This window comes from Rhinolophus hipposideros (assembly GCF_964194185.1).
Source record: "Rhinolophus hipposideros genome assembly, chromosome: 9".
In the NCBI taxonomy this organism is placed as follows: domain Eukaryota; kingdom Metazoa; phylum Chordata; class Mammalia; order Chiroptera; family Rhinolophidae; genus Rhinolophus; species Rhinolophus hipposideros.
Genome location: NC_138055.1, coordinates 10,277,295 through 10,301,570, shown reverse-complemented (window position 1 = coordinate 10,301,570; position 24,276 = coordinate 10,277,295). Strand labels below are relative to the sequence as shown.

Below are 24,276 nucleotides of genomic sequence, written 5' to 3'. Positions count from 1 at the left end.
GCGTGCCCACGTGCGTGTTGAGCAATATCCTTTCAAATGTGGCATGAAAGCATCCTACTTTACACAGGTTCCATATTAATAGCATTATACGGAACATTCAACCCAATTAATAACATTCTGGGCATCTTTTTGATCAGTGGGTTCGTCCCCTTCTCCGTAATGGTACGTGGTGTGCCACCCTGTGGAGGGGCCATAATGTACTTCACCAGCCCCCAAGAGTAGATCGGCACGCAGGAGCGCTTTGGTGCGGCTGCCATGGATGGAGTCATAGAAAATCAGGCCACAAAGACACGTTGTGGGGAAATTGTCCTGCGCTTCCTTCTCAGCTATGCAACTCCATGCCAATGTTAAAGTTGTTGCATCTATCGAGTACCAACTGTTTGCCTCATTATCTCTCCAATCATCATTGGTCAGCATTTTGCTACGTGCTGTATCACTGCTTGTTATTAATTTCATTATGACCATTCATATTTCTGCTGAACCATTTGAGAGTAAATCACAGGTATTCGGGCGGTTTACCCCTCAGTGCTTCCTTGGGTGTCTCGTAGGAAGATGGATATCGCTCTGGGTAATTCCAGTGCTATTATCACTTCAGGGGGGTTTACATTATGCAATAATATGATACGGCTGCTTGATTTAGTATTTACATTTAAATGTAGAGTGCCAATAAACAACACATAATTTTTTAGTATAAGTATATACATTATTCCATGGGATGTATTTATGGTAAGAAATTATTTGTCATTGATCAGAGATCCACCTTTAACTGGGCAGCCTTATTTTATGTGGCAGCCCTATATTATTATCTAATGCATAGCCAGCATTTGAGTTTTGCTATTTGTCCCAATATTGACCTATACGCTCCTTTTTCTCCCTCCAGGAGCACACATTTTGTTTACTTGCGTTGCTCCTAAGCCAGCATTTGATACCTGGTATTGACCATTTTGCTTTTGCTGCCCTACTTGACCCCAATTTCTAGGATTATGGAGACCCAGCTACAGTTGTCTGAGATAACTCTGCCTGGGTGGGATAACCCAGGAACCATTAGCAGGAGGCCTCAGCATGGGGGTAGAATAAGGGGGCAAGGGCGCGTGGCCCACCAGCCTCTCGGGAAGGTAGTGCTGGCATTGACTTTGTCTCCAGAGCCCACTGCCCCTGAATGTGAGGCCCACCTTCCACACCTGGGAGGCCTTCAAGCTGAGTTCCCCACCCGAAGTGAGCTGGACCCGAGTGTGTGCTCAATCGACAGCAGCTGCCCAAAGCTTAAGCAAACCGCTTCCCAGCCCGAGCACTAAAGGCAGAGAACGTGCCCTACAGAGCAGAGTGCAGTCCTCCCAGGTGGGTGACCGTGAACCCCGGGCCTGGAGCAGCCCGCTCTCTGAACGGCCTCCCCAGAGAGGAAAGAACTGCCCTCTATGCCATTCATGGACTCCCTTCAATGCCGGGCTGAGGTTCTTCACCTGCAGTGACCACTTCTCCAGGGGAGAGCAGGCCCATCTTCCAAGAAACCATTCAAATGGCAGCAGAGAAACTGTCCATTCACAGGAAGGAAACCCCCCTCTGAACCCAGGCGGCAGCCCATTCCAGGGCGTCTCAGAGAACAGAACAGCCTTCTGTCCTCAGGAGGTCAGTACAGCTGCAGACACACCAGCGACAGCATGAACAGGCTCATAGTCTAGGTGAAATGTGAGGACGGCTTAGGTGAGTGTCATGTAGGGTGTCATGCGGGGTCTCTGGTCCCGCTCCCCACATAAGAACACAGGACATGGTGTGGCCAAAAAGGGACAGCGATGGAGCTATAGATGGGGGAGTCATACCATTATTGTCTCGCTAGCCTCTGGCTTGAAAACAGGAAACAGGAGCCACATGATCTTCAACTTGCAATGCGCTTCTCTGTCATGCAACCTCACTTGCTAACTGCAATCCTCGCTTGCAGGCTCAGCCACCATCTTCTTCCTAGCCCCTCTTTTCTGCTAGTGTAGCCACAGCAGTTATATTAGTGGCCAATGGCTCAACGGTTACAGCTGACAACCAACAAGCCAAGCTGATGACCATCGGATCACAGTTGATGGCCATTTACTACCCGAGTGAGCACCTTTCCACGTGAGGGCGAGAGCCTGGAAACTGCACTCCTGGCTCTGTCCCCACAGAGAGGATGTTTGGTGTTGGCTTTCTCGCTCTCTCCCTCTATTTATCGATGACCCTCTCACACCTGCACACAAGCCCTTCTGATCTTATCAGCCTGGTTGCTGCCTGTCAGTCCTGGGTCCCAGCCTCTGGGTGAGGAACACGCCGATCCTCAGCCCCAGACAGATGTGCACAGGCTTCCCGCCGGTGTCCCAGTGGGGCCTGATGGGCACCAAAATCTGAGGGACATGACTGGATGGGAAAGCAGGGGCCAGTGAGCGAGCAGGACGAGCAATGGAAGACTTGCTCCCTGAGATCCTGGAAGACAGACTCATGGGAAAGGGAAGTCAGGCATCCAGAGCCCAGGTGAGCCCCCCATGAACACAACAAAGGCTCCGTGTATCAGTCCTTGTTTATTGAACCAACTCTAGAGAACACAAGATGGGGAGAGCCAGAGAGATCTCAAGTATCATCTCATCCAGCACCTTCCCCCCAACAACTGATAAGAAGACTCGGGCTCCCAGAGGCTATGTCTCTTGGCCCCACGCTGATAGACCTCCCTGACACCTCACAAGATTACTTGACCTGTTGCTGCCATCTGGTTTCGCGTTTCTTTTCTTTTTCAAATCAACCAGTGCTCCAACACAGCATTTGGAGTTTCATGAAGCTTCTTTGGTGGCTCAGATCAGCCTGGCCCCAAAGAGCTCCTGCAACTTGTCAACTGTTCCAGCCCCTTTGCTGTCGTAACCACCACCGTGATCATCAGCATCCCTCCGGCCCTCACCGGCACCACCAGGGGCTGCCAGCGTCATCATCAGCATCAGGAAGAAGTCACTGCCTATAGTCAATTGTATTGTAATAACTCTGGATGGAGTCTTGTGGGTACTAGACTTATCGTGGTGACCACTTTGTATGGTACCTAAATGTCAAATCACTATGCTGTACACATGAAACTACTATCATATTGTCATATTATAAAATAGAAAAATTAAAAATAGAAAAAGAAGCCATTGCCTATAGTCAAGAATATTGCAGTAACTACGCGTGGTGTCATATGGGTACTAGACTTATTGGGGTGATCACTTCATAAGGTATATAAATGTCCACTCAATATGTTGTACACCTGAAACTAATATGTATTTTATGTCTACTATAAATGAAAACAATTAGAAAACAACAAGAAGTCACTGTCTAACCAAGAGGACCCTTCTGGAAGACAAAGGTGAGTTGATAGCACAAAGTAGGGTAAAGGCCACCACGTGGGAAAGACTCCATTCTTGCTGGGACGTTAGACCATGGGAAGGGTCTATCGAGGAGCTACTCTTACTTCCCCCATATTCCAACAATTCAAACTATTTAGCATCCTCCCGTTTTCAAATTGTTAGTATTCCTGGCCTTCTCGAGGCTTATTCCTCCATGTGTCTCTAAAGAAGACATTCATGACCCCAATGTCTTCTTTAGTCCAAAAGAGACTATTTCTGCCCATTCCCCTCACCGTCTAGTCCCCTCTCTCCCTTACTGCCAGCTGCACATCCCTCCTCCTCCTTGACACACCTGACATAAACTTTACCCTGCCTTCTATTCCCCTCTAACAAGGTATCTCCACACCTTTGTCCCGTGTACGTCCCCACTCCTTGCGCTTTCTGGTGTCACAGAGTCAGGCCTCCTGCAGAATCTTGTGGATGGTGGAGAGAGTCTCCAATGCTGTCTCCAGCTCCTGGGCCTGCTGCCTCAGCTCTTCAGATGACTCTGCCTTTGCCCCTTCATGTAAGTGTTTTGACGATTGCACGATGCTGACCACATCTAGCAGAAGGCCGACACCCGCAGTGGCCATCCCCGCGATCTTGGCGCCTTTGGTCATTGCCAGAACAGTACCCCCAAAAGCTTTCTCTACCTTCTCGGCGCTTTTGACTGACATTGCCCCTCCGGTCATGAAGGACTTGGCCTCGGCTGCTAAGAGAGGCTTGGCTTTGAGCAGCTTCAAGGCCTTGACATTCTTCACAATGCCCTGCACTGCTTCAACAGAATTACTTAAGGAAACAATTTTGGGTGTGCTGTGTTTTAGAATCTCCACAACCACCTCCTCTTTGTCGCTGTCAGTAGACATGAGGCGACTGGCTTCGGCTTTTGCTGATGAGCTGTTTGAATAATCCACGATGCTGGTGGACACACTGGTCACAGCAGCTGCGGTCCCTAGTCCTATCCCAGTTGCCGAAAGCACCAGACTGGCCCCTGCTGTCACGGGGGCCAGAGCCAGGCCCAGGATGGTCAGGAGGCCAGACACAGCGCTGGTGGAGCTGGCCACCACGTTGGCGATCGTACAGTCCCTGTGGACCTTCTCAACCTTGTCTGCAAGTGCGCGGAGCTTTCCTATGCGCTCCTCAAGCTCCCGTCTCACCTGCGGAAACTCGCGCAGAAACCTCTCCCTGTCCTGCTGGCCTTGTCGCAGCATGGCTTCCTCCTCCATGGCCATGCCTCTTTTCCGCTGGGTCAAGACTTCATATCGTGCTTCTGCCTCCTCCCTGGAAGAAAGACGGCCACGCGCTTAACACAGGCAGTTTGCTCATCTGCCAATGGGCCCCGTCAGGTCCACCTGGCAGAAATCACAGAGCTTTCCTAGAAATCAAAGAGAAAACAATTCTACAAATGTAAAGACTTGTTCTTTCAATGTTCAACACATGTTTTCTACCTTGTAGATGCTCCATAGGACTTACTCAGTCTGGGAATGAATAAGGAAGTTCCTCTTAGGAAGCTCTTACGTGGGAAGTATCTGACAAAGATGGCGTTTCACTTGAGGGAAGGTCAAGGCCGTCACTACGAAAGCGTTTGTAGAGTGGAAACTCCGTAGATGAACAAAGAGACGTGGGGCTGGAGCAGCAAAACCTTCATCAGACAATCTTAGATTCTGGTGAGGACTTCAGCTGACCCACATAGAGGTGTGCTCTCTGCCTGTAGCTGCTGGGAAGTGATCTCTGGGCTCCTAGAATGTCCCAACTAATAGGAGTGTCATTGTTTGTCTGGCCTTGGTCACCGGGCAGTGTGACACAATGATGTATCAGATGGAGGCCTTGGGTTATATGGTATCAGTCCTGACCTACAAAGGAACTAGAAACTAAAGGCATTCGTTTGACCTCCAGGAGGGGCTGGTGATACAGGTCAGCCATGTGGGAAGCACGTGATCGAGCCCCATTAAATCTCTGTACACTGAAGCGTGGGTTGAAAAAGACTCTGCCTTCTGGGCCAGCAGAATCCTGCAGGTTTGTACAACGTTTTAGATAGGGAGAAACATGGCTCTAGCCCCAATCCCCAGGGACAAAACTGATTCTGTCAGGACTTTTGGGGTTGTCCCAAAGGAAATCCTGCCTGGCTCTCATCTTGACGGAGAAGACGCTTGGCCCCTATCTTTACTCAGCAATCTTTTAAAATTAATGTTAGTGGAGCACCTACTATGTGTCAGTCATTATGCTAAGCACTTTACAAGCATCTTCTTATTTTCCTCACAGTAAAATTAAACCAATAAAGACAAAGTAGTTACATAACTTGCCCAAGGTCACGTAACCTTCCCCTTGCAGATCATCTCTTCTCAACCCGAGGGCATTCATTGCCAGGCAGTGCTACGGAGGAAACGTTTCTCATGGATTGTTGAGAAGGAATATATTCAACCCCAACCACAGGGTACTGCCTGGAAGAGGTGTCCCTGCCAGAGCAAACCAGCAAAGGGGAGACATGTGGGTGACAGTCCTGGGGACTCCCCTGGAGGTTACCTGGAGAATCCGTCCTCAGCTCCATATCTCTCCCAGTCTTCTTCATTCTGCAGTTTCTCTGTGCTCGATGGTTTCAGCAAAAACTCAATGTCATCAGGAAAGCTTTTGCTGTCTACTGGAAAGAAAAACATAAGTTCAGAAGAAATTGTGGCAAACAGTAAATGGTATTGAGTGTAAGGTGTTTAAACGTTAATCTTCCTGAGCAGCTGTCACCTGGGGTACTTTTGATGGAGTCATCTGGTGTGATGGACTGAACTGTGTCCCCCCCAATTCATATGTTGAGGTTCTGACCCTCCCAATGTGCCGGTAATTGAAGTCAGGGCCTTTAAGGAGGTAATTAAGGCTAAATAAGGTCATAAGTGTAGGACCCTGATCCAATGTGATTGGTGTCCTTACCATAGGAGAGACACCAGATCTCCTCTCTTCCTCTCTCTCTCTCTCTCTCTCTCTCTCTCCATGCACAAAGGAAAGACCATGTGAGGACAGAGCAAGAAGGTGGCCATCTGCAAGCCAGGAAGAGAGGCCTCACCAGAAACCAATCCGCCAGCACCTTGAATTGGGATTGCAGCCTCCAGAATGAATTATCTAATTCCTGGATGTAGGTGTGTTTAGGAATTCAGAAGTTTTAATCGTTGAGCTAGTACAGGGCACGTATGGCATATTGCTTACCACCTTCCAGGAGGGGCTGGGCACCACCCTGTAAACAAAGGCTTTCATGTTTGCACATGAAACAAATAAATATTCACATTAAATGGGATGAATAATATAATGATTATAGTCACAGGTCAGTACAGAGCAAGACTACTGCCCAAAAGAGTTACCAAAACTATGTGGGTTTTCAGGGGTGTGGGGTTGATGGAATTGCAGACAAGAGATTGGGGACTAGTATGTATTTCTGTGTGTGCTGGGACATGATGTAAAATCTGTTTCCTGCTATATACACACACAAAGAGCTACTATTCTTATTTCACAGAAGAAGAAAGCAAAACTCAGGATAAGTGACCACCCCAAGCCAGCAAGCAGAAAGCTCAGAGGCTGAATCCAGAGCCACGGTCAGACATATCTTTGACATTACTTTGAAGTCTCCTTGTTTTAAAAATTCCTGTGATTGGTACATTCTACCCTATAGCGTCCCTATGGGGTTTTCTACATTCATAACCAATGCTCCAGACTACACACCACTGAGTAAAACTGCCGTGGAAAGAGGATTCCTCCTGCTACTCACACACGCTCCACAATGGTGCTGGAGGGGTCTTCAGATGGTGGGGGGCTGGACACTCAGCTCTAACCCTGTGATCACTCTGCCATCCCCTCTCTGCCCTCCTGGCTGGTCTCAGGGGACACAGCTCCCCGTTGGCACCTCTGAACCCAAGCTGGCCCTATATTAAATAAGAGATCAACTTCCTTATCATCAGGATAAGTGCCCCAGGGCCCCATCAAGGCCCCTGGAGCCAGCCCGGGATCCTGACTTCTGATCTGTCCTCCCCTTCCTTGTCCTGCAACGGGACAAGTATGTTCCTCTCCCAGGAGCTCCTGGGAGGGTCATTTGTTGACAAGTCAATGCAGTCCTAGTGTTGATATGAGTGGGTGCAGCATTGTTTTTTCTTTTCCTGCTTCAGTAAGGAAGAAAGGAAACCAGGAATTAGATCGAGGGAAACCACAGCACTAAATCGGTGTATTTATTGATTGGGGTGGGGTGCAGTGGGGGACTGAGAATAATAGAGCTGGGCCTCAGCAGGGGTATTTGAGATCAATAGAAGTAGTTCCTGCCTGAGGCAGTCACACCTGGTAAGCAGGTATTTCTAATGGGAAGGCAGGGCAGGGCCCTAACACAGCCTTAGGGGACAGAAGATACTGGGGGGGTGGAAGGTTCTCCACCTGGAATTATCAGATTCCAGGTAGAGGGGTCAAGAGTCTCCCCTCTGCTGCCCTCATCTCCCTGTGGTCCAGCCTGGCCTCACCTCTGAGTCACTGGATGGGCAGCAGGGGAGGGAGGCAGTGAGCAACTCAGCCATGGCTGAGGAGAGGACCAGAAAGCAGGCTTCCCCATAGACTCTGGGGTGAGGGGGCTCCCCTTAGCCCCCCTTGGGGGCTCCAGAACACTCATCAGGTTCTTGATTCCTGTGAAGCATAACTCAGCGTGGAGGTGCCACCCCCAGTTCTAGGTCACGAGAAGGAACCAGCCAGAGAAGAGCAAGCTGAGTACCTGGGCAGATCCCGCGGGCTCCTGAGGTCATGGTGTCAGCAGTGTGGTGTCAGACTTTTCCCTTCAGCTCTCCAGTCTGTGCCTGGCTGCTAGAGGTGTTGCTTCACAATTGGGGACGAGAAAACAAGTTGTGGGATGGAGCTGAGCCAGCTGTGGCGACAGAGAGCAGCGAGGGCCAGGTCTCAGGTGGTTCCCTCGGGAACGGCCGCAAACGCCAGAATAGACTTGACCCTGGGTGTTTGTCTGCTGGGGACTTCCGGCTGCTATTTAAGGAACGTTCCTCATCTCATTCAAGCACCCTCCAAGCCAAGTCAGAGTCCTGTTGTCCTGTTGGGACACAAGGGGAAGAGAATCAGACAAGGAGACGGTCATCTGCGAAGTAATACAACCAAAGAAGCAATAAAACCAAACACAGAATAGAAGATGGCAGGGAACGTTTCAGAAATTACTTGAGGTTGGGAACATTTGAGTTCACTCGTTGATGGAGCTGATATTGATGGAGTGTCTATGCTGGTGAGCCAAGTAAAGAGTTAACAGGAACGAGCTTAAACATCCATCCCTTGGCTCTGAATCCCCTCGCTAGCAGTGCACCTGCAGGCTGGCCTCTCAGGCACCTTACATTCATCATAGGTGGGGACAGAGCAGCTCCCAATCGCAACAGCAACCGCCTGCAAACTGACATCCATCATAGATGGCAACAGGACAGCTCCCAGGAGAAGCTGACAAGCACCCTACCCCCTGCATGGAAATATGTAAAACCCCAGCGTTCCTTCTATGGGGGCAGCTGTCCCCATTGGACTCTGCCCTGGCAAACTTCTGCCCGTATCTATCTTACCCCTGTGTCTCCGCAGCTGTCCCTCTCAGACTACCCTGGCCAAACTTCTGCCACTTCCTAATAGAACTCGGTGTCTTTCTCATTTTGAATAAATCTTTGCTTAGTCTTTAGAATCTCGTAAATTCTTTTTATATTCTGCGAACGACCAGGAGTTTAGTCTATACCAGGACATAGGGCAGGGCTCCTTCCGTGTTCCCTCATTACAGGCTCTCACATTCCACGTGGCGGGTGGGGTCGTGTCTCCCATTTTAAAGTGGAGGAAACCATCGCAAAGTCTAGGTTTTCACGTAAAATGAGGTTCGCCCAAGTTTTCACAGTCGCGCTAGAGCCAGGACCTGAGCCCAAGGCTTCTGATCCAAATCCCACATGCGTGGTGACCTGGCCCCACTCCCTTTATTTATGCGTATATGTTTCCCTGTAAGTGACTCTCCTCGTTCCAAAATGAGGTCTCGCACCCTCTGTCCACACCTCTGTCTTGATAAGTCTCCTGGTGGCGCACCGTCTCAGAGCTGCGCCCTCCTTGCTCCTGCAAGAGCCTTCAGCCCCTAAGTGCCTGGGGTCCTCCGCCCTGGACCAGCCCTGCAGCCCTGCTGAGGGCTCCGAGCCCTCCTGACGCTGCCAGGTCTTCTCTGCTATCCTCCCCCAACTGTCAGACCTCAGGCTGTTTTGAAATCTATGTAAGTAATGGTGCAAAAGACATTTTCCTGGCATAGAACTTTGCCTGTTTTTGAGATTATCTCCCTTAAGGTATTTCTGGAAGTAGAAGAACTGGGTCAGAGGGTATCAACATATAAAAATCCTTTCATACCTAGAGCCGCACTGTTATGCAAACAAATTGTACCAATTTACGTTTACACGCACAGTACGTGAGGGCACCCATCTTTCTTTCCCATCTTACCCATTCTCACTAGGTTTTTAAACAGATCTATTTATAGAGAGAGTTTCTCTCAGTTCTGCTTGTGATTATCCTACCTTGGGAGATGAAGGAAGAATGCAAATGCTGATGACCTTTAGACACTTAGAAAGAGAAAGAGTGTTTATCAAGTACCCCTCCGGAGACCTGGATGAAATTTTAGCAAAGATGCTTACAGGTGTAATTACAGCTAATGATAAGAGTGGCCTACCTCTGTGGACTTTGTGCTGCCCGGGTGATGCTCTAAGACTATAAATAGTAAGTCGTATTCTCCCCGTCGCCTCTGAGGTGTGTACCGTTTGTACCTGCAAACACAGGGCCCTGTCTATTCTGTCACTGCCCCCTGTAATCCCCCCTCCTGTCCCAGTGCTCCCGGGGTGCCCTCCCGGCACAGCCTGGCCACAACCCACAGTGTGGGAGCCACCACTGGGACAGAGAACAACCAGCCTCTCTCCACACAGTTTCACTCGCCATTGAGTCATTCCTTTTGTTTCTTCTGTCGCTCTTGATGAAAAGCCCTTGGTGGCATAAAGCAAATAAAACCTTGACTCAGTTTTTACTTTAGACAGTTGTCGTGCGGGGCGTCCGGCAGGGTCTCAGCTCCCGCTCCCCACATAAGAACGCAGGACATGGTGAGGCCAAAAAGGAACACCCACGGAGCCATAGATAGGGGAGTCAAACCAATATATTCTCGCTGGCGGCTGGGGTGGAGACACAGGAAGCAGGATCTACATAATCTGCCTAACAGCAGTCTGCGCTTGCCAGCCACCATCTTCTTGCTAGCCCCCATTCTTTGCTAGCGTAGCCACGGCAGTTATATTAGTGGCCTAATATAACTAATATGGCTCACTGGTTACAGCTGACGGCCAACTAGCCACAGCTGATGGCCATCTGATCACAGTTGATGGCCATTTACTACCTGAGTGAGCACCTTTCTATGTGAGGCCGAGAGCCTGGAAACTGCTTTCTGGAGCCTTGTCCCCACAACAGTTCTACAGGATTTCTGAGAGTTCCATTCATTTCCTCCTGTCTTCTTACCGCAGCCATAATATTTTTATATGAGGAGAAAGAGAAATGTGGGAAAACATGGGTTCTGGCTAAAATCCAAATGATGCCTGTGCCCTGAGCAGGACCTTCCAAACCTCCCCTCCCCCAGGGTGGCTGGGCCCAGGGCTGCAGCTCTGGTGCCCCCTCCAGCCCCCGCCCACTCAGGTTCACAAACTGCCACAGGTAGGTACTCTCACTGCACTAGAGGCCCCTTTGAAGGCACATAATAAATCATTTCCTTTTTCACTCTTGTAGGTACCCATTGAATATGTCCTGCATTATGGGGGACGAGAAGGAGAAGCAGGAGGAGTTGGAGAAATAACCAGCTTCCACAAAATCAATCAATCGATCAATCCCAAAGGGATCTAAATGTAAACCAGAAAGAAAAATACGACAAACGGAATAGAACAAACAGTAACACAAATGTTGAGCTGACGGAACATTTTAATCAAGGCACAAATCCTAGAAGCCTTAAAGGAAAAGGTTGATTGATTTGACCTCTGAAAAATGAAAGACTGCAAAGGACGCCATAAAACAAGTCAGAATTCAAGGAGAGGCCAGGACCACCCCCATGGGGCTCGTCCTGCAGGCGAAGGTGTCCGACAAGCCTCAGTACACAAGAGTCTACAAATCGACATGAAAAGACTGAAACCAATTTTAAAAATGGGTAAGAGCTGGGAGCAAATAATTCCTAGGGAAGTGACTTGCTCAGCGTCACACAGCTCTTGGAGGGCAGAGTGGAGGCCAACAGCTTCCGACACCGCTATTTAAGGGGAGAAATGCGGTTTTATATCAAACGTCTCCAGGTTTGCTGCTGCCTGAGTGAACACACAGATGTAAGCTCACACTCGACAGTCACACTCGCGGCTACAGTTTGGTGTTTACTGGAAGACAAGGAGGCTGGGGTCATGCAGCAGATGTCCTGCGGCGCGCCCTTCTCACTCCCTACCTCGGGGCCCTCTTTCCGAATCAGGACACAGACCACCTTTTGCTTCTCCATCCCCCGCCCCCAGTCCTGAACTGAAGGTCAGGGAGGGTGGGGACCAACGCCCTGCCATCTTCCTGTGTCTCCCATCATGGCACCTGGGCCAAGTCACTCCCCTTTCAGGGCCTGGGTTTCCCCTCAGGGCCTGGCACTGAGCACAGTCAGAGACACGGTGTGTGCAACAAACTCTTGATTTCCCCCATCTCAGGAGAAATCCCTTGTCCCCCTCAGCCTACCAGCAGCCCGCTGGGGACAGTCTCAGGGCAGCCAAGCCACAGGGAGCAGAGGCTCTGACTCCCCTGCCCTCCTCCACCTGCTCTGCTTCCTCCAAATCACCCCAACATCCACCTTCCTCCTGGGGTCACCGGCTCCTGTCTCAGATAGCCCTGAACCTGAGCTAAGCCAGGGGAGCTTTGTGAACCCATTTGAAGGGATGTTCCCTCCCCCTCCACTATTTAGGACCACAGGGGGAGGAGGAAACAGATAAACCTGGGTTCAGAGCCCCGCTCTGCCACTGCTCCATGGGTGCCCTCAGGCCGCTTGCCCGACCTTTCTGAGCTGCAGTTTCCTGCATGTATACAATGGTGAGAATAGTCCTCATCCTAGAGGGTTGTGAGGATGAGGAGATGAGTGTGGGCCTCCTACCCACCCCTCTTACCAAGGAGTCTTCCTCTGGCTGACTTGGAACAAGACCCAGTTGTTCTTAGCTCTGCAGATCCAGTCACCGGCTGTGTGTCTGTACAATGATCAGGCCCAGCTTCCGGCCCAGATAATCGGGGACCCAAAAGTGAAAGCAAAAGGCCCCACTTCTGACAAACTCAAGATCAAACAAATACGGGAGGCTGGGTTCTTCTTGCCAATGCAGTGAAGACTCAAAGGTCAGCAAGCTGATTAGAGTGCAGCAGGGTTTATTAGTGATATGTTCTCAGGAAAGAGAACGGGTCTTGCTGGGATGAGCGGGAGAGGCATAGGCCCCCGTCCCCCTGTCCTGAGGTCTTGTAGTTTGCTGAGTGGGCTGAGGGAGTCACGTAGAGATTTGGCAGAAAGAGGTGGTGTGCACTCTTCCATGGGAGGGTGTGACCTCCTAGGATGGGCAGGGTCTGTTCATTCATATCCTCACCTTGCTCCAGCCCACCTCTTGTCATCTGTTCTTGTAAAAACAGATCCCTGGCTGGAGGCAGTTAATCAAAGCTAATTATGTACGAGCTTTTCTGTGGGCACTGTGGCCCCCTCCACCACTCCTCTTCCTCCCACATTTTCTAACTTCTACTTGATACAAATACACTACCCAGCAGGCACCACCCTGGGCCAGTACTGGTTTTGAGAGCACATGATTCCCCTGATGAGAATGCAGTGACTTCAGACAACACCCGTGGACTCGATGTCCAGTGAAGTGACCGGCATGGGGCTGCACAGTCAAACTGTGGCGAGAGCCAGGCATCCCTTGACCCCGGGGACATGAGCTGAGACAACCCCCCCACCCCCCCACCCCCGTTTAGAGACCCAGAAGATCTAGTGACTATTAAATGGGCTCAACTTGACCCCCAGCGTCACAAGAAAGGTCCCCTACGATGACTGCAGCTCTAGAGTCAACGTCTTGGCCAAAACTTTCCCTCAATAAGCAATCTCAGCCCCCTGTGAAGGCAATCCCAGCTCAGGGGGAAAGTAACCCCCCAAATGGCTTAGAAAGGGATCTGGCACGTGCCAGCAGCATCCCCTGGTGGAGACGGGAGGCGTCAGCAGCCAGCTGAGGCACACAGCCAGCTCCCCCACCCCACCCCTGCCCCGCCCAGCCCCTCCAACCCCTGGGGAGGTGCGCTTGGCTCAGACAGACTGGACAGTATGACTTGTGTGTTCTGGAACAGGGACCCACCTCCGTGCTGTCCCCCCTTGTCACAGGGCTGGTGGGGGTGGGTAGGGAGCCTCACACTGAGCACGGAACTCAGGGACCTTTGCAGTCATGGGAGTGGCAGCAGAGACAGGCATCCAGGCTGCAGAGCCCTGGGAATTGCGCTCCATGCTGACAGCACCTGGTCACCTCAGGAGATGGGGCCACTGGTCCCGGCCACTCACTACAGGCTGTCAGCAGGATCGCTGGACAATCCTATCTGTCTTTCCACAGGCCGTAGAATCGGGCCTGAGTAACAACTGTCGGCTTCAGGAAGGGTGAGGATCAGAATAAGGATGGCAAGTAAGTCCAACCCAAACCGTAAGAGTTTTATGTTGAAGTCCCGACAAACACTGTGCGTTTGCTTTTACTGAATGGTTAATGGCTAAGAGAATCGCACACAGTCTCAGAGTTAACAGATTTGGGTTCCCATTTAAAACAGGTAATGGAGCAATTGATCCAGTTGACGGTTTTAAGTTGAAAGGCCCTCTGCTTGTACTAGGTTTGCTGCAGATGGGCTGCAGCCCAGACAGGAAGCACCCTCCAGTGCAGGACCCCAAAGGGGAGGGGTCAGGAGCAGCGGTGGGGGGAGGAGGGGCCTGTGAGAGCCGCACCCCCAGACGGCTCTGGGGCATGTGGGGAGCGGGGTGGCACCACCAACCTCTATGCTCCAGGCAGTCGGGAGACCAAGGAGATTCTTGTCAGGCGTCACTGTTGTGCTGGAGTATGGCCTTAGGAAGAACAGCATGTAGGCACTGTGGAAAGCAGTGTGGCAGCTCCTCAGAACATTAGATATAGAATGGCCATGGTTCAGCAGTCCCCCTCCCGGTGTATTCTCAGAAGCACTGAGCAGGGTCTGGAGAGGAATCTGTGCCGCCAAGCCCCTGGCAGCATTACTCATTAGGGCCAAAGTGGAAGCGCCCTAAGCTTCCTCAGTGGATGAATGGGGAAGGAAACTGATATATACACACACCGGAATCTTATTCTCATTCAAAAGGAAATTCTGCCACGTGCTGCCACACGATGACCCTTGTGGCACTATGCTAAGGGTCATAATCCAGTCGCAAAAAGACAAATACTGATGATTCCACTTCTGTGAAGGAAGGACCTACATAGTCAGATTCATAGAGACAAAAGGAGGAGGGTGGTTGTGGGGCTGAGAGGAGAGGAATGGGAGTTGTCTTACAGGGACCAAGTTCCCGTTGTGCAAAATGAAAGAGTTCTGTGGATGGATGGCGGGGATGGTGACACAACAATGGGAATGAACTCAGTGCCCCTGACTGTACACTTAAAAATGGTTAAGGTGGTAAATTTTGTTACGTATCTAATCACAATTTTAAAAATTTTAAATAAATTCTTAAAAAGCCCCTCCATTTTGGAAAAAGAACACCTGAGCATTTTACACTTTCCGAGGATTTTCACATACATAACCGTACATGTGACAACAGCCCTGTGATGAAAACATTTGTTATCCCTCTTTCAAAGAAGATAAAACTAAGGTTTGATGGGGAGAAGTGGGGAAGCTGGGTTGGTCTGTTTCTTGTTTCATTTTGTTTCCTGGACCGTGCCACTTCCGCAGAGGAAAAGAAATCCTTTAAAACCTCAAGTATTCAAAAAATGCCATTTTCTTCCCTAAATTCTCCGTGTTGACTCGAGCTGAGTCAGAAATCTTCAACCACCGTTGTTCAAGGTTGCAATAAAGCGGTGAAGCTGGAACCCAACCCAGGTGGGTGTAACGTGACAATGAATGTGGACTAATTTTGCAATCTGAGAGCTCCAATGTCATTGAGTGGAAGGAGGAGCCCCAGCCCCCCAACCCCATCCTCTAGTGCCAGGCCCCACCTCCCTCTCGCGACATCTCCTGCTGCTCCCTTCTCAGGCGAAGTGCAGCATCTCCTGCTCAGAGGCTGGACAGGTCAGCTGTGGAGGCCTGGGGGATGTTGTGTCCAGAAGCACACAGCTTTCCTTAGCGGCCATGCTGGCCGCACAATGGCCCACGGGTTGCTGCTTGAGTCCACACCTCGAGTCTTGTGGGTGCCCTAGCCCCTCTCGAAGGAAAAGTCTTTCCTCCCTTCCCTCCCTATGCAACTGCAGGGGCACAGTCTCCCTTCATTGCCCTTGTACTCCAGGGGACTGGCAAGAGGCCGGTTTACGGCAGCCTTTGTTAAGAGAATGAACAAATGCTCTAACAGTCCTGCTCCCATGCCCTCAGGCCTACTCAGCACCTCCCCATTCCTGCTGTAGGACGACCCTCTGGAGGGCAGGCTTCACACTGTCTGATGACTAAGAGAGCCCCAGAAGTCAGTACCTGGGCCTTGTCCCTCTCCTGGTCCAGCTCAGTGTCAAGCAGAGTGGGTGCTCAGTAAATAGCGAACCATGTTTCCATGTGATGCTTTCAGCATCCTTAAACCTGGCCCCGCCTGCCCTTCTCTTTCCTTTTCAATCCCCACCCCATCCTGTGCCCCAGCCGTGCCACACTCCTGGAAGCTTCCAGATCAGAAACAAAGCACAGTCCCTTGCAGGCCGTCTCGGGCAGACAGACAGCACCACACATGGCTCATAGCACATGATACTGTTTATTGTGACGCTCAGTGGGAAACATCTGTAAACCAGCTCACTGCAGTGGTGACAGCTGCAACACATGCTAAGGCACTTTTATTATATAAAAAAGTGTGGCGGTGCGAGTTCCGCTCACTCCTTAGTGACAGCAACTGGGACCTGAATTCAGAGCTTTTTAGGCATATGTAGCTTTTACATATCTTCATGATTTGTTGAGTTTGTTTCCTTTAAAAAAAATGCCTTCTTGCCATAAGTAAGTCTAAATGCAGCATATACAAAACAGTTAGGAATACAGGTAAATTCAGCAACCAGTGTACACCAGTGTAAGACACGCTGCTCTCTTCTAAACAAGGTTCCAAAGGAAAGGCAGTGATCAAGACTGGGGATTTTATCATTTATTACAAGGGGGAAAAAGAAAACCTGTATTTCTTCTCCTTTCAAAAATACCTGTGCAGATTTGAAATCTCTAGAGTCAGCGGTGCAGACGCACTGCCCTTGGGCCGGTCCTAGGTCGTGTGGCAGGGCCACGGGCCCTTTCTGATGCTCTGGCTGTCAGATTTGGGACAACTCCCTTAACCATTAAATATATTTGGTCCCCAAGAGTATTGAGAGAAGCCACTGCTGGCCTCTCTGGCACGGCCCCTAGGCCCTGCCTGCTGGGCCCAACGGCCTGTGTGGCAGGGCAGGCTGCCCTCGGTAAAGGAGGAACGGGGTCATCATTGCACTTGAGACGTTTCAGATTCAGGAAGGGGACAGTGGCGCTGCCCAGTGGGGGCGGGTGGGAACCCCCCCTCCCCGCCCCCAGCATTCTGTGCCCTGCACAGCGGGGGCAATCCCTGGGTTTGCTCTTGCCAGACCACCCAGAGCCCACGGGAGGGGGGGCCGATGGGGCAGAGGGTGTGAGGTCACCGCGTGTGATTGCCAACAGCAACGACGGGCTGGGGAAGAGCTGGTGGCGGAGGAGGGAAGGAGACAACTCTTCTGGGGTGCGAGGCTATCAAAACTCCTTGTCTGCAGAAAAATAGATTCATAGAAAACTCTTGCCCATCCCCGGGGCCTGTCCTTGCCTCACCATCTTGTGCTTTTTGGCAAGAAAGGGCCGAAGACCCTGCAGGTCACTCTGTTCCTGAGCCTGAGGCCCAGGACCCTGACTCTTTGGTATCAAATTCTGGGGGAAGAGGAGCGGGAGAGGCGGCAGCAGAGGAATCCAAAGGCCCTCGACAAAGCCTGGGGGTGGGGCGGCGCAGGCCCGAGGTCCCCCGGTCTGGTGGGGGAAGTCCCAAGAAGGTGGAGGGGTGCCGCGGGGAGGCGGAGGGGAGGCCGGTCCGGGCAAGGAAGGGGGAGGCGGAGCCATCCGGTGGTCAGTGGGTCTGTCCCTCCGGCTCAGGCAGAAGGGAGGACGTTATTCGGCAGCTTTGGGCTCAGCCCCGTCAGCTTTGCCATCCACCTCGTCGTCCGAGCATTCACCAGCGCCTTTCCGGGCCATTCGACGAGGCACGACAAATGGCAGGTCCCCACGCCTGGGGGCAGAGGCAGAGAGTCAGAGGGCCAGCAGCATGGCCCCAGAACAGCTCACACGTCCCAAAGCAGTCTCCATAGGGAAACTGGGTGCCTATCCCTCAGGGAAAAGCCAGGCAGGGGCCCCAGGACAGGACGGCTCAGAGAGCCGGTGATCAAAGCTTCGACTTTAAGCCAACACACTAAGCAAAAACCACCAGGAAGCCGGAACAGAGGAAAAGGGGACAGGCACAAGAATAGATGGAGTCGTCGTCTGCAAAATGCCACCCTGCGCTCAGACTTAGTACGAAACAGGTGAAACCAAGTGAGACATGAACGACTGTTTCCACAGAGTTTTCTTCTTCCCATCACACGTAAGAAAACTGATATCACACCCTGACTAGAACGTGTGCTCTTGCTGATTTCCAGCTTTAAAATGGGATTGCCATGAAAAGCAGGTAAGAAATGAGAGTTTTGGAGAAACACACCCTCTGCCTCAGCCACTGAATACTTCTTAAGTGTTATCTTGCCCTTGAGAAACGCAAAGAAGCCCTGTCGCTCCCCCACGGGCACCCTAAGATGTCAGCAGCTCCCAAGCGTTCAGTGGGCACGGATTTGGGGCCAGGAAGCCAGCAGGCTGCGTCAGCACCTTCCCACTGAAAACACCAACATCGAGGTGTTGTCACCTGCTTGGAGGAGCCTGGCGAACAGACTTTCCAGGAGGGCGGGATCAAGTCCCTGGGGCTGAGTGTTCATGCAGAAGGCTGGGTGGGCTCCAGCCCTAGAGGTAAGTAGACCCGAGGAGCAGCGGCTCCCTGAGGGGCACTTTCTTGCCATGAGCTCTCTGCTCCTTGGCGTCTACTTGAGAACGTAACTGACCACAGGAGCGCCGTCTCCGGAATGGGGGTGTTCAGGACAAACCAACCGTTCACGGAGAAATCACTGCGGGAAGGGGCAGGGGCCAGGCTCACCTGAGCTTGTTCTTGAGGGAGCTAACCTCGCGGTTCATGGCATCGGCGGTTTCGGTGGCGTCCTCCAGCTCGCGCTGCAGCTTCCGGCGCGAGGCATTGGCCCGCTGGGCCTCCTCTTCCGCCTCCTCCAGCTGCCGCTTGAGCTGCTTCAGGCGAGTGGACGCCTTGTCGGCCTGCGGAAGTGCGTGGCAGTGGCCCTGGTTAAGGGCTCTGGGCGAGGGGGCCCACCCAGCCCTGGGCAGCCCTGGGGCCGCGTGGCTCCACCCACACACACACACCTGGTCCTTGAACTGTTCGGCGTTCCTGCGCTCATCATCCACCTGCAGCAGCACGTCCTTCAGCTTCTTCTCGGCCCGACGCACCTGCTTGCTGGCCGCCTGGCGCTCCCTGCGAGGCACACACACGGCGGCTCAGCGCGTCAGCCTCCTTCACAGGTGTGGCTGACACACCACAAGCCGGGCCATCCGTTCCCGGGGCTGTACTGGTATTTCCCCCACAGGGGGGTCTTGATGCCAAGGCGGACAGACCCTCTTTACTCAACACCCACCATGAGCTCTGTCTTCTGGGAGCCACTGTGACCAGCCCCATTTCACAGACGGGGAAACAGGGGCTCAGGGAAGGGAAATGACACATCTCAAAGAGCACATATGCAGCTGGGAAAAGGGAAAATTGAGATTTGGGGTGCAGTGTGACCCCCCCCATCACCTCCAAAGAAGTCTGTCTTGCTGAGCCTACAGACCATCTGTCCAGGTGGAGGGGAACCCCGACCTCTCTCTGATGCAGCCCTCCGACACCGTCACCAAAACCCCAACTTCAGAGGTGGGCGGTGGCTCCTACGTGAGGCCCCAGTGGAACGGAGGAGGGCCCGTCAGGATGAGAGGAAAGAGCGTCTGGGACTCAAGGGACAGGAAGCTGGTTCCTGACCGGACTCCGGGAAAGGCCCGCAGAGGGGCCTGTGGACCCTGCCAGGTGACAGGCGAGGGGCACCTACTTGGTCTCGTTGTCCAGTTGCTCCTCCAGCTGGGCGATCTTGGCCTCCAGGGCAGTGATGGAGGCCTTGTACTTGGACTTGACAGTGCCCTCCATCTCCTGCAGCTTGACCTTCAACTCCTTGTTCTGGCGCTCGAGCTGCTGCCGAGCGTTCTCGTTCTTCTGGGCGTGGCTGCGTTCCAGGTTCAGGTCGGTGTTGATCTGGTCGATCTATGGGAAGAAGGGCTGGTGACCAAGAGGGACGCTGGGGGCCCAGATGGCAACAGAGGTGGGACAGCCGGACCACAGAGCCCCTATAACACCAGGTACTGGGGTCCAACCTCTAGGCCCTCCCACAAACGGGGCGCTACCCATTGGAAGGTGCCAGGGCATCCTCCCCTAAGCAACCAGGGGGCAGCAGGCATTGCCGAGGGGGCTCTCAGGTCCCGCGGCCCCAGCCTGTTGCAGAGGAGATGCCCCGGGGGGCCGAGCCCACCCACCTGCAGGTTGGCCTTCTTCAGTCTGTCGTTCACCAGCTCTGTGTTGCCCTGCTCCTCCTCCAGCTCTTCCTCCAGCTGGGCAATGCGGGCCTCCAGGCGCCGCTTCTCCTCCAACGCCAGGGCTCTGGGCGAGGTCAGGAAAGAGTGAGAAAGAAGGGGCCTGTCCCAGAGGCGGGATGCCACTACCCTGACACCCACCTTCACGTAGCTGAAGGTGCCAGCGCATGGCTTACTCACCCTTTGCCGCTGCTATTGGCAATCTCGTCAGCCAGCTCGTCCCGCTCCTGCTGGGCCTGGCGCTTGGCACGCTCGGCAGCTGCCAGTTCCTGCCGGGAGAGCCAACGTGTGACCTGCTGGGGCAGCCCACAAGCCCCGGCAGCCTACCGCTTCCATTCCTGGTCCTGTGCACTGCCAGCCGCCCCAAGCCCCTGGCCTTCTCCTGTAACTGCTTCCTGGGCCTGCCTCTTCCATGAAGCCCTTTCTCATGAGCCCCTCTGGCTCACAGGACTGATTCCTCCCTCTGAGGTCACAGCTTAGGCACCGCATGTTTACAAAGCCCCCACATCTAAGTGCTAAGAACCAGGCCTGGCCGAGGATGTAGAGATAAATAAGAAACTGTCCTGCCCTAACAGGGCAAACTGGTCCCTCTACGTCCCAGGTAGACCAGATGTCAGGAGGACTTAGCGATGTGAGTTAGGACCAGGGTGCGAGGTCTCTGAAAGCCAGGTGGAGGAGAGGGGCTTCACCCCCAGGCTGAGGGCGGCTAAACAGAGACCACATGTGACCATGGAGGGAGGGATCACCTCCAAGCCCAGGCAGGAGAGCACGGCCAGGCAGACAAGAGCGACGAGGACGTGCCTGGATGTCTGGCCCAGCAAGGAGCAGGTCCTGGGAAGGCTTCCATGAGCCTCATGTCTGACACACAAGGTGGCCACGGGGACTGTGCACCTGTGCCGGGAAGGACCCTCCTCACCAGGAGGACTTCACAGCAGGAGCTGGTGATTACCACAGAGCCTCATTTCATGCCAGGGAGCTGGCCCCAAACGGTGACAATTTAATTCACACATTTGTTTTCATCACACAGGGAGCCTTGCTCCTTCATAAACCCTGCAGGGCAGTTGTCATGAAAACCACCTACACTCATTCCTGGAGTTGGGTGCTTTGTTTTCAGCCCGGCCCGGTAGAGGCCCTGAGCTGCCACCTGCTGGCCGGAGGACAGCCACCCTGCCGCCCGTGGCCGGAGGACAGCCACCCTGCCGCCCGTGGCCGGAGGACAGCCCCCCTGCCGCCCGTGGCCGGAGGACAGCCACCCTGCCGCCGTGGCCGCCCACCTCCTGTAGCTGCATCATCTCGGCCTCCATGCTCTTCAGCTTCTTCTCGTTCTCCTTGGCCTGAGCCAGGATCTCCTCACGGGACGCGCGCGTGTCGTCCAGCTCACGCATGTAGTCCTTCATCTGGGCCTGGGGGTGGGGAGGACACGCTTGGCACCACCACCCCAGCGGCCACCCGTGTCCCACCTGCCCCCCCATCTGCCCTCCCACCCCTGACAGGGACAAGCGCCAACTGGAACTTGTGGTTGCTTTTCACCCAATGGCACGGTTTCCCAGCTTCACTAAAAGGGCAAAGTAGTAACTAAGGACAAAATGCCTCTTTATCTTACACCAGTTTTACCCCTTTTTGACCGTTGGGATCTACAAAGCATTCTCTCCGCAGTGTCGGTCACCATGTACATATCAGCCCACGCTGTGTATGTTTTGTACTTTGTACAGCTCCCTGTTGACCTGAATCTGGTGCTCCGGCACCATTCCCGACACCGGCGACTGTGGCAGGTCAGCCCCGATTACACGGCAGGACACATTTCCTTTGTTATTCTCCTGCCACTGTTTCAATCTTAAAGATCTTTGTCAAATAGCTTCTTTTTTCTCTTGCAGAAAAATTCCAAACTAGGATTCCCCGTGTCCAAGGGTGAGACTTGTTGGGCTCAGCCAGGTGGTACTAGGAGAGCTCCCACCAGCACCAGGCATCTGTGCCCTTTGACGTTGGCAAACGCAGGCGTTTGAATTTGTTCTAGTGCTGGGTGTGCTGTGGCATCTCAGAGTTGTTTTTAATTTGTTATTTTTTAATTACCGGTGAGGTGAAAACTTCCCCAAGTCGTGTCCCCGCCCCTTTGAAGCACCAGCTCCAACCTTCTTCCCTCATCGGCCATTAGGCTGGCCTGGGTCAGTGCAGGGCCGTACCAAGCGTGTTCTGGAAATCTGCCACGAAATGACTATCTTCCACAACTCCACTGCACAGCTGGGTTTAGACCTGTCTTTGTTTCATGTACTCAAAAGCACTGATCTTTCTGCAAATGTGCTTTCGGACTATTTTTTTCCCACTCAGCCTCTGGGCCTCTGATTCTCCATCTGCGAGATGGGGCTAAGGGCACCCAAGACAAGAGAGAGGAAGGAGGCAATTGCCCGCATTCACCGGCCATCCCACTAGTGTCCCCACCCCACCGAGTGCGGCCCGATCCGGTGTGGTCCGGTCTGACCTCACCTGCAGCTTCCGCAGCTGTTTGATGGCTTCGTCTCGGTTCTTGTTGGCGGAGTCGATGTGGGCCTCCAGGTCCTTCAGGTCCATTTCCAGCTTCTTTCGAGCAGCCACTGCCAACGAGCGCTGCTTTCTCTCGTCCTCCAGCTCCGCCTCCATCTCCCGCACCTGGGGAGATGCCCACAGCTCGAGAGGCTGGACTCATACACAGACCCACCTCCAGCTCTGAGCCCAGGTGGGCTTGGCCCAGTCCTGTGGGATCCCTGGGGCCTCCAGGGTCCAATGAGAAATACTGACCATAAAAACCCTAACAGAGTCACTGACCCCCCAGGACAGAGGACTGGAACATAAGGACATGGAAAGAATGGTCGAGGAGGCTTCTACAATCCAGGTAGAAAAAAGAGAGAAAGGAAGCCTGCCAGGAATCAGGGTCCCTGCCTGGCTCTACCCAGAAGGAGCAGGAGGGCCACACGCACCTGTCGGACCAGCTGCTTCTTCTTCTCCTCGCTCTGCTCATCCCGGCCCTGCAGGTCCCGCTCGAACTGGGCCTTCATGGCCTGCAGGTTCACCTCCAGCCGTAGCTTAGCGTCCTCGGTGGCCTGCAGCTCATCCTCCAGCTCCTCGAGCTGGGTTTTCATCTCCTCCACCTGCTGCTCCAAGGCCCGCTTGGATTTCTCCAGCTCGTGGACCTGCCGCCCACAGGAACCCAAGTCAGGAGCGGAAGGACAACAGGTCCCCAAGGTCCCGGCCTCAGTGCCTGTTCACCCGCTAATCCTGTGCTGTCCCCTCAGCCCCGCCCAGTACTCACACTCTTGCCCACGTCATCCTTGGAGCTCATGAGGTCCTCCATCTCTGTGCGGAACTGCTTGTTGAGCCTCTCCAGCTCTGCCTTCTGCTCTATGGCCTCCTCCAGGGCTCGGGCCAGTGACAGCGCCTTGGTCTCCTTCTCGCGGGCCTCTGCCTCAGCCCTGTCGCGCTCCTCTGCATACTTGGCAGAGATGGTCTTCTCCTCAGCCAGGAGCTGGGAAAGAGGTGGGCGCCATGAGGCTCGGGCAACAGGCTCCAGCAAGAGCTCAGAGCCTGCTGACCTCAGGCAGACAGCGTGTCTGGACCCAGGCTCCCTGAGCAACGAAGGTGCCCAGGTGCTGGTTCTGAGGGGCGGGGACCAAGATGACCAAGCACAAGGCCGCTGCCTAGGGAAAACCAGCTGATTCCAGGGGTGACATGTGCTGTCCAGTGTGTGTCCTCACAACTGGAGGAGGGGAGAGGTTGCCTCTGCAACCATGCTTTAAAGTCTCTCATTTTTATCACTTAATAAGGATTCTTTATTTCACACAGTGCCCATTCCATGAGAACCCACAGGAAAGGCTCTGGTTCTCCTAACAACTGGTTGGCATTTACCTTGAAAAAAATGTGACATTGGCACATTAGAAGCCCAAAGCCCATCTGTGGCTTCCTTTAAAGATGTGAGTTTAATTCCTCT

At 53.1% G+C, this 24,276-nt stretch overlaps 2 protein-coding genes across 2 annotated transcripts in view; both read right to left on the bottom strand.

Annotated features, from left to right (window-relative positions):
- Positions 1–2,522: 2,522 nt before the first annotated feature.
- On the bottom strand, positions 2,523–8,424 carry LOC308501983 (apolipoprotein L3-like). The gene is made up of 3 exons (XM_081059075.1): positions 8,098–8,424; positions 5,892–6,006; positions 2,523–4,649 (listed from the first exon to the last, which is right to left on the bottom strand). Exons 1-3 carry the CDS (start codon positions 8,126–8,128, stop codon positions 3,785–3,787), a joined length of 1,011 nt encoding a protein of 336 aa, XP_080915201.1. The 5' UTR covers positions 8,129–8,424; the 3' UTR covers positions 2,523–3,784.
- Positions 8,425–16,322: 7,898 nt separating this feature from the next.
- Positions 16,323–24,276, bottom strand: part of MYH9 (myosin heavy chain 9) — an 89,337-nt gene continuing 81,383 nt past the window's right edge. Inside the window, exons 32-41 of the mRNA XM_081059069.1 lie at positions 23,602–23,814; positions 23,270–23,482; positions 22,800–22,961; positions 21,593–21,721; positions 20,499–20,587; positions 20,262–20,385; positions 19,784–19,992; positions 19,071–19,179; positions 18,793–18,965; positions 16,323–17,844 (exon numbers count right to left, since the gene is read on the bottom strand). Coding sequence (XP_080915195.1) covers positions 17,727–17,844; positions 18,793–18,965; positions 19,071–19,179; positions 19,784–19,992; positions 20,262–20,385; positions 20,499–20,587; positions 21,593–21,721; positions 22,800–22,961; positions 23,270–23,482; positions 23,602–23,814 — 1,539 coding nt within the window. The 3' untranslated portion in view covers positions 16,323–17,726. The remainder of the gene's footprint in view (positions 17,845–18,792; positions 18,966–19,070; positions 19,180–19,783; positions 19,993–20,261; positions 20,386–20,498; positions 20,588–21,592; positions 21,722–22,799; positions 22,962–23,269; positions 23,483–23,601; positions 23,815–24,276) is intronic.

Coding starts and splice junctions, on each gene's coding strand:
- LOC308501983 (XM_081059075.1), bottom strand. CDS start 8,128: ATGACCTCAGGAGCCCGCGGGATCTGCCCAG. Junction 6,007..8,097: donor AGCCCGCGGGATCTGCCCAG/GTACTCAGCTTG, acceptor TTTTCTTTCCAG/TAGACAGCAAAAGCTTTCCT. Junction 4,650..5,891: donor GCTGAGGACGGATTCTCCAG/GTAACCTCCAGG, acceptor TCTTTCTTCCAG/GGAGGAGGCAGAAGCACGAT.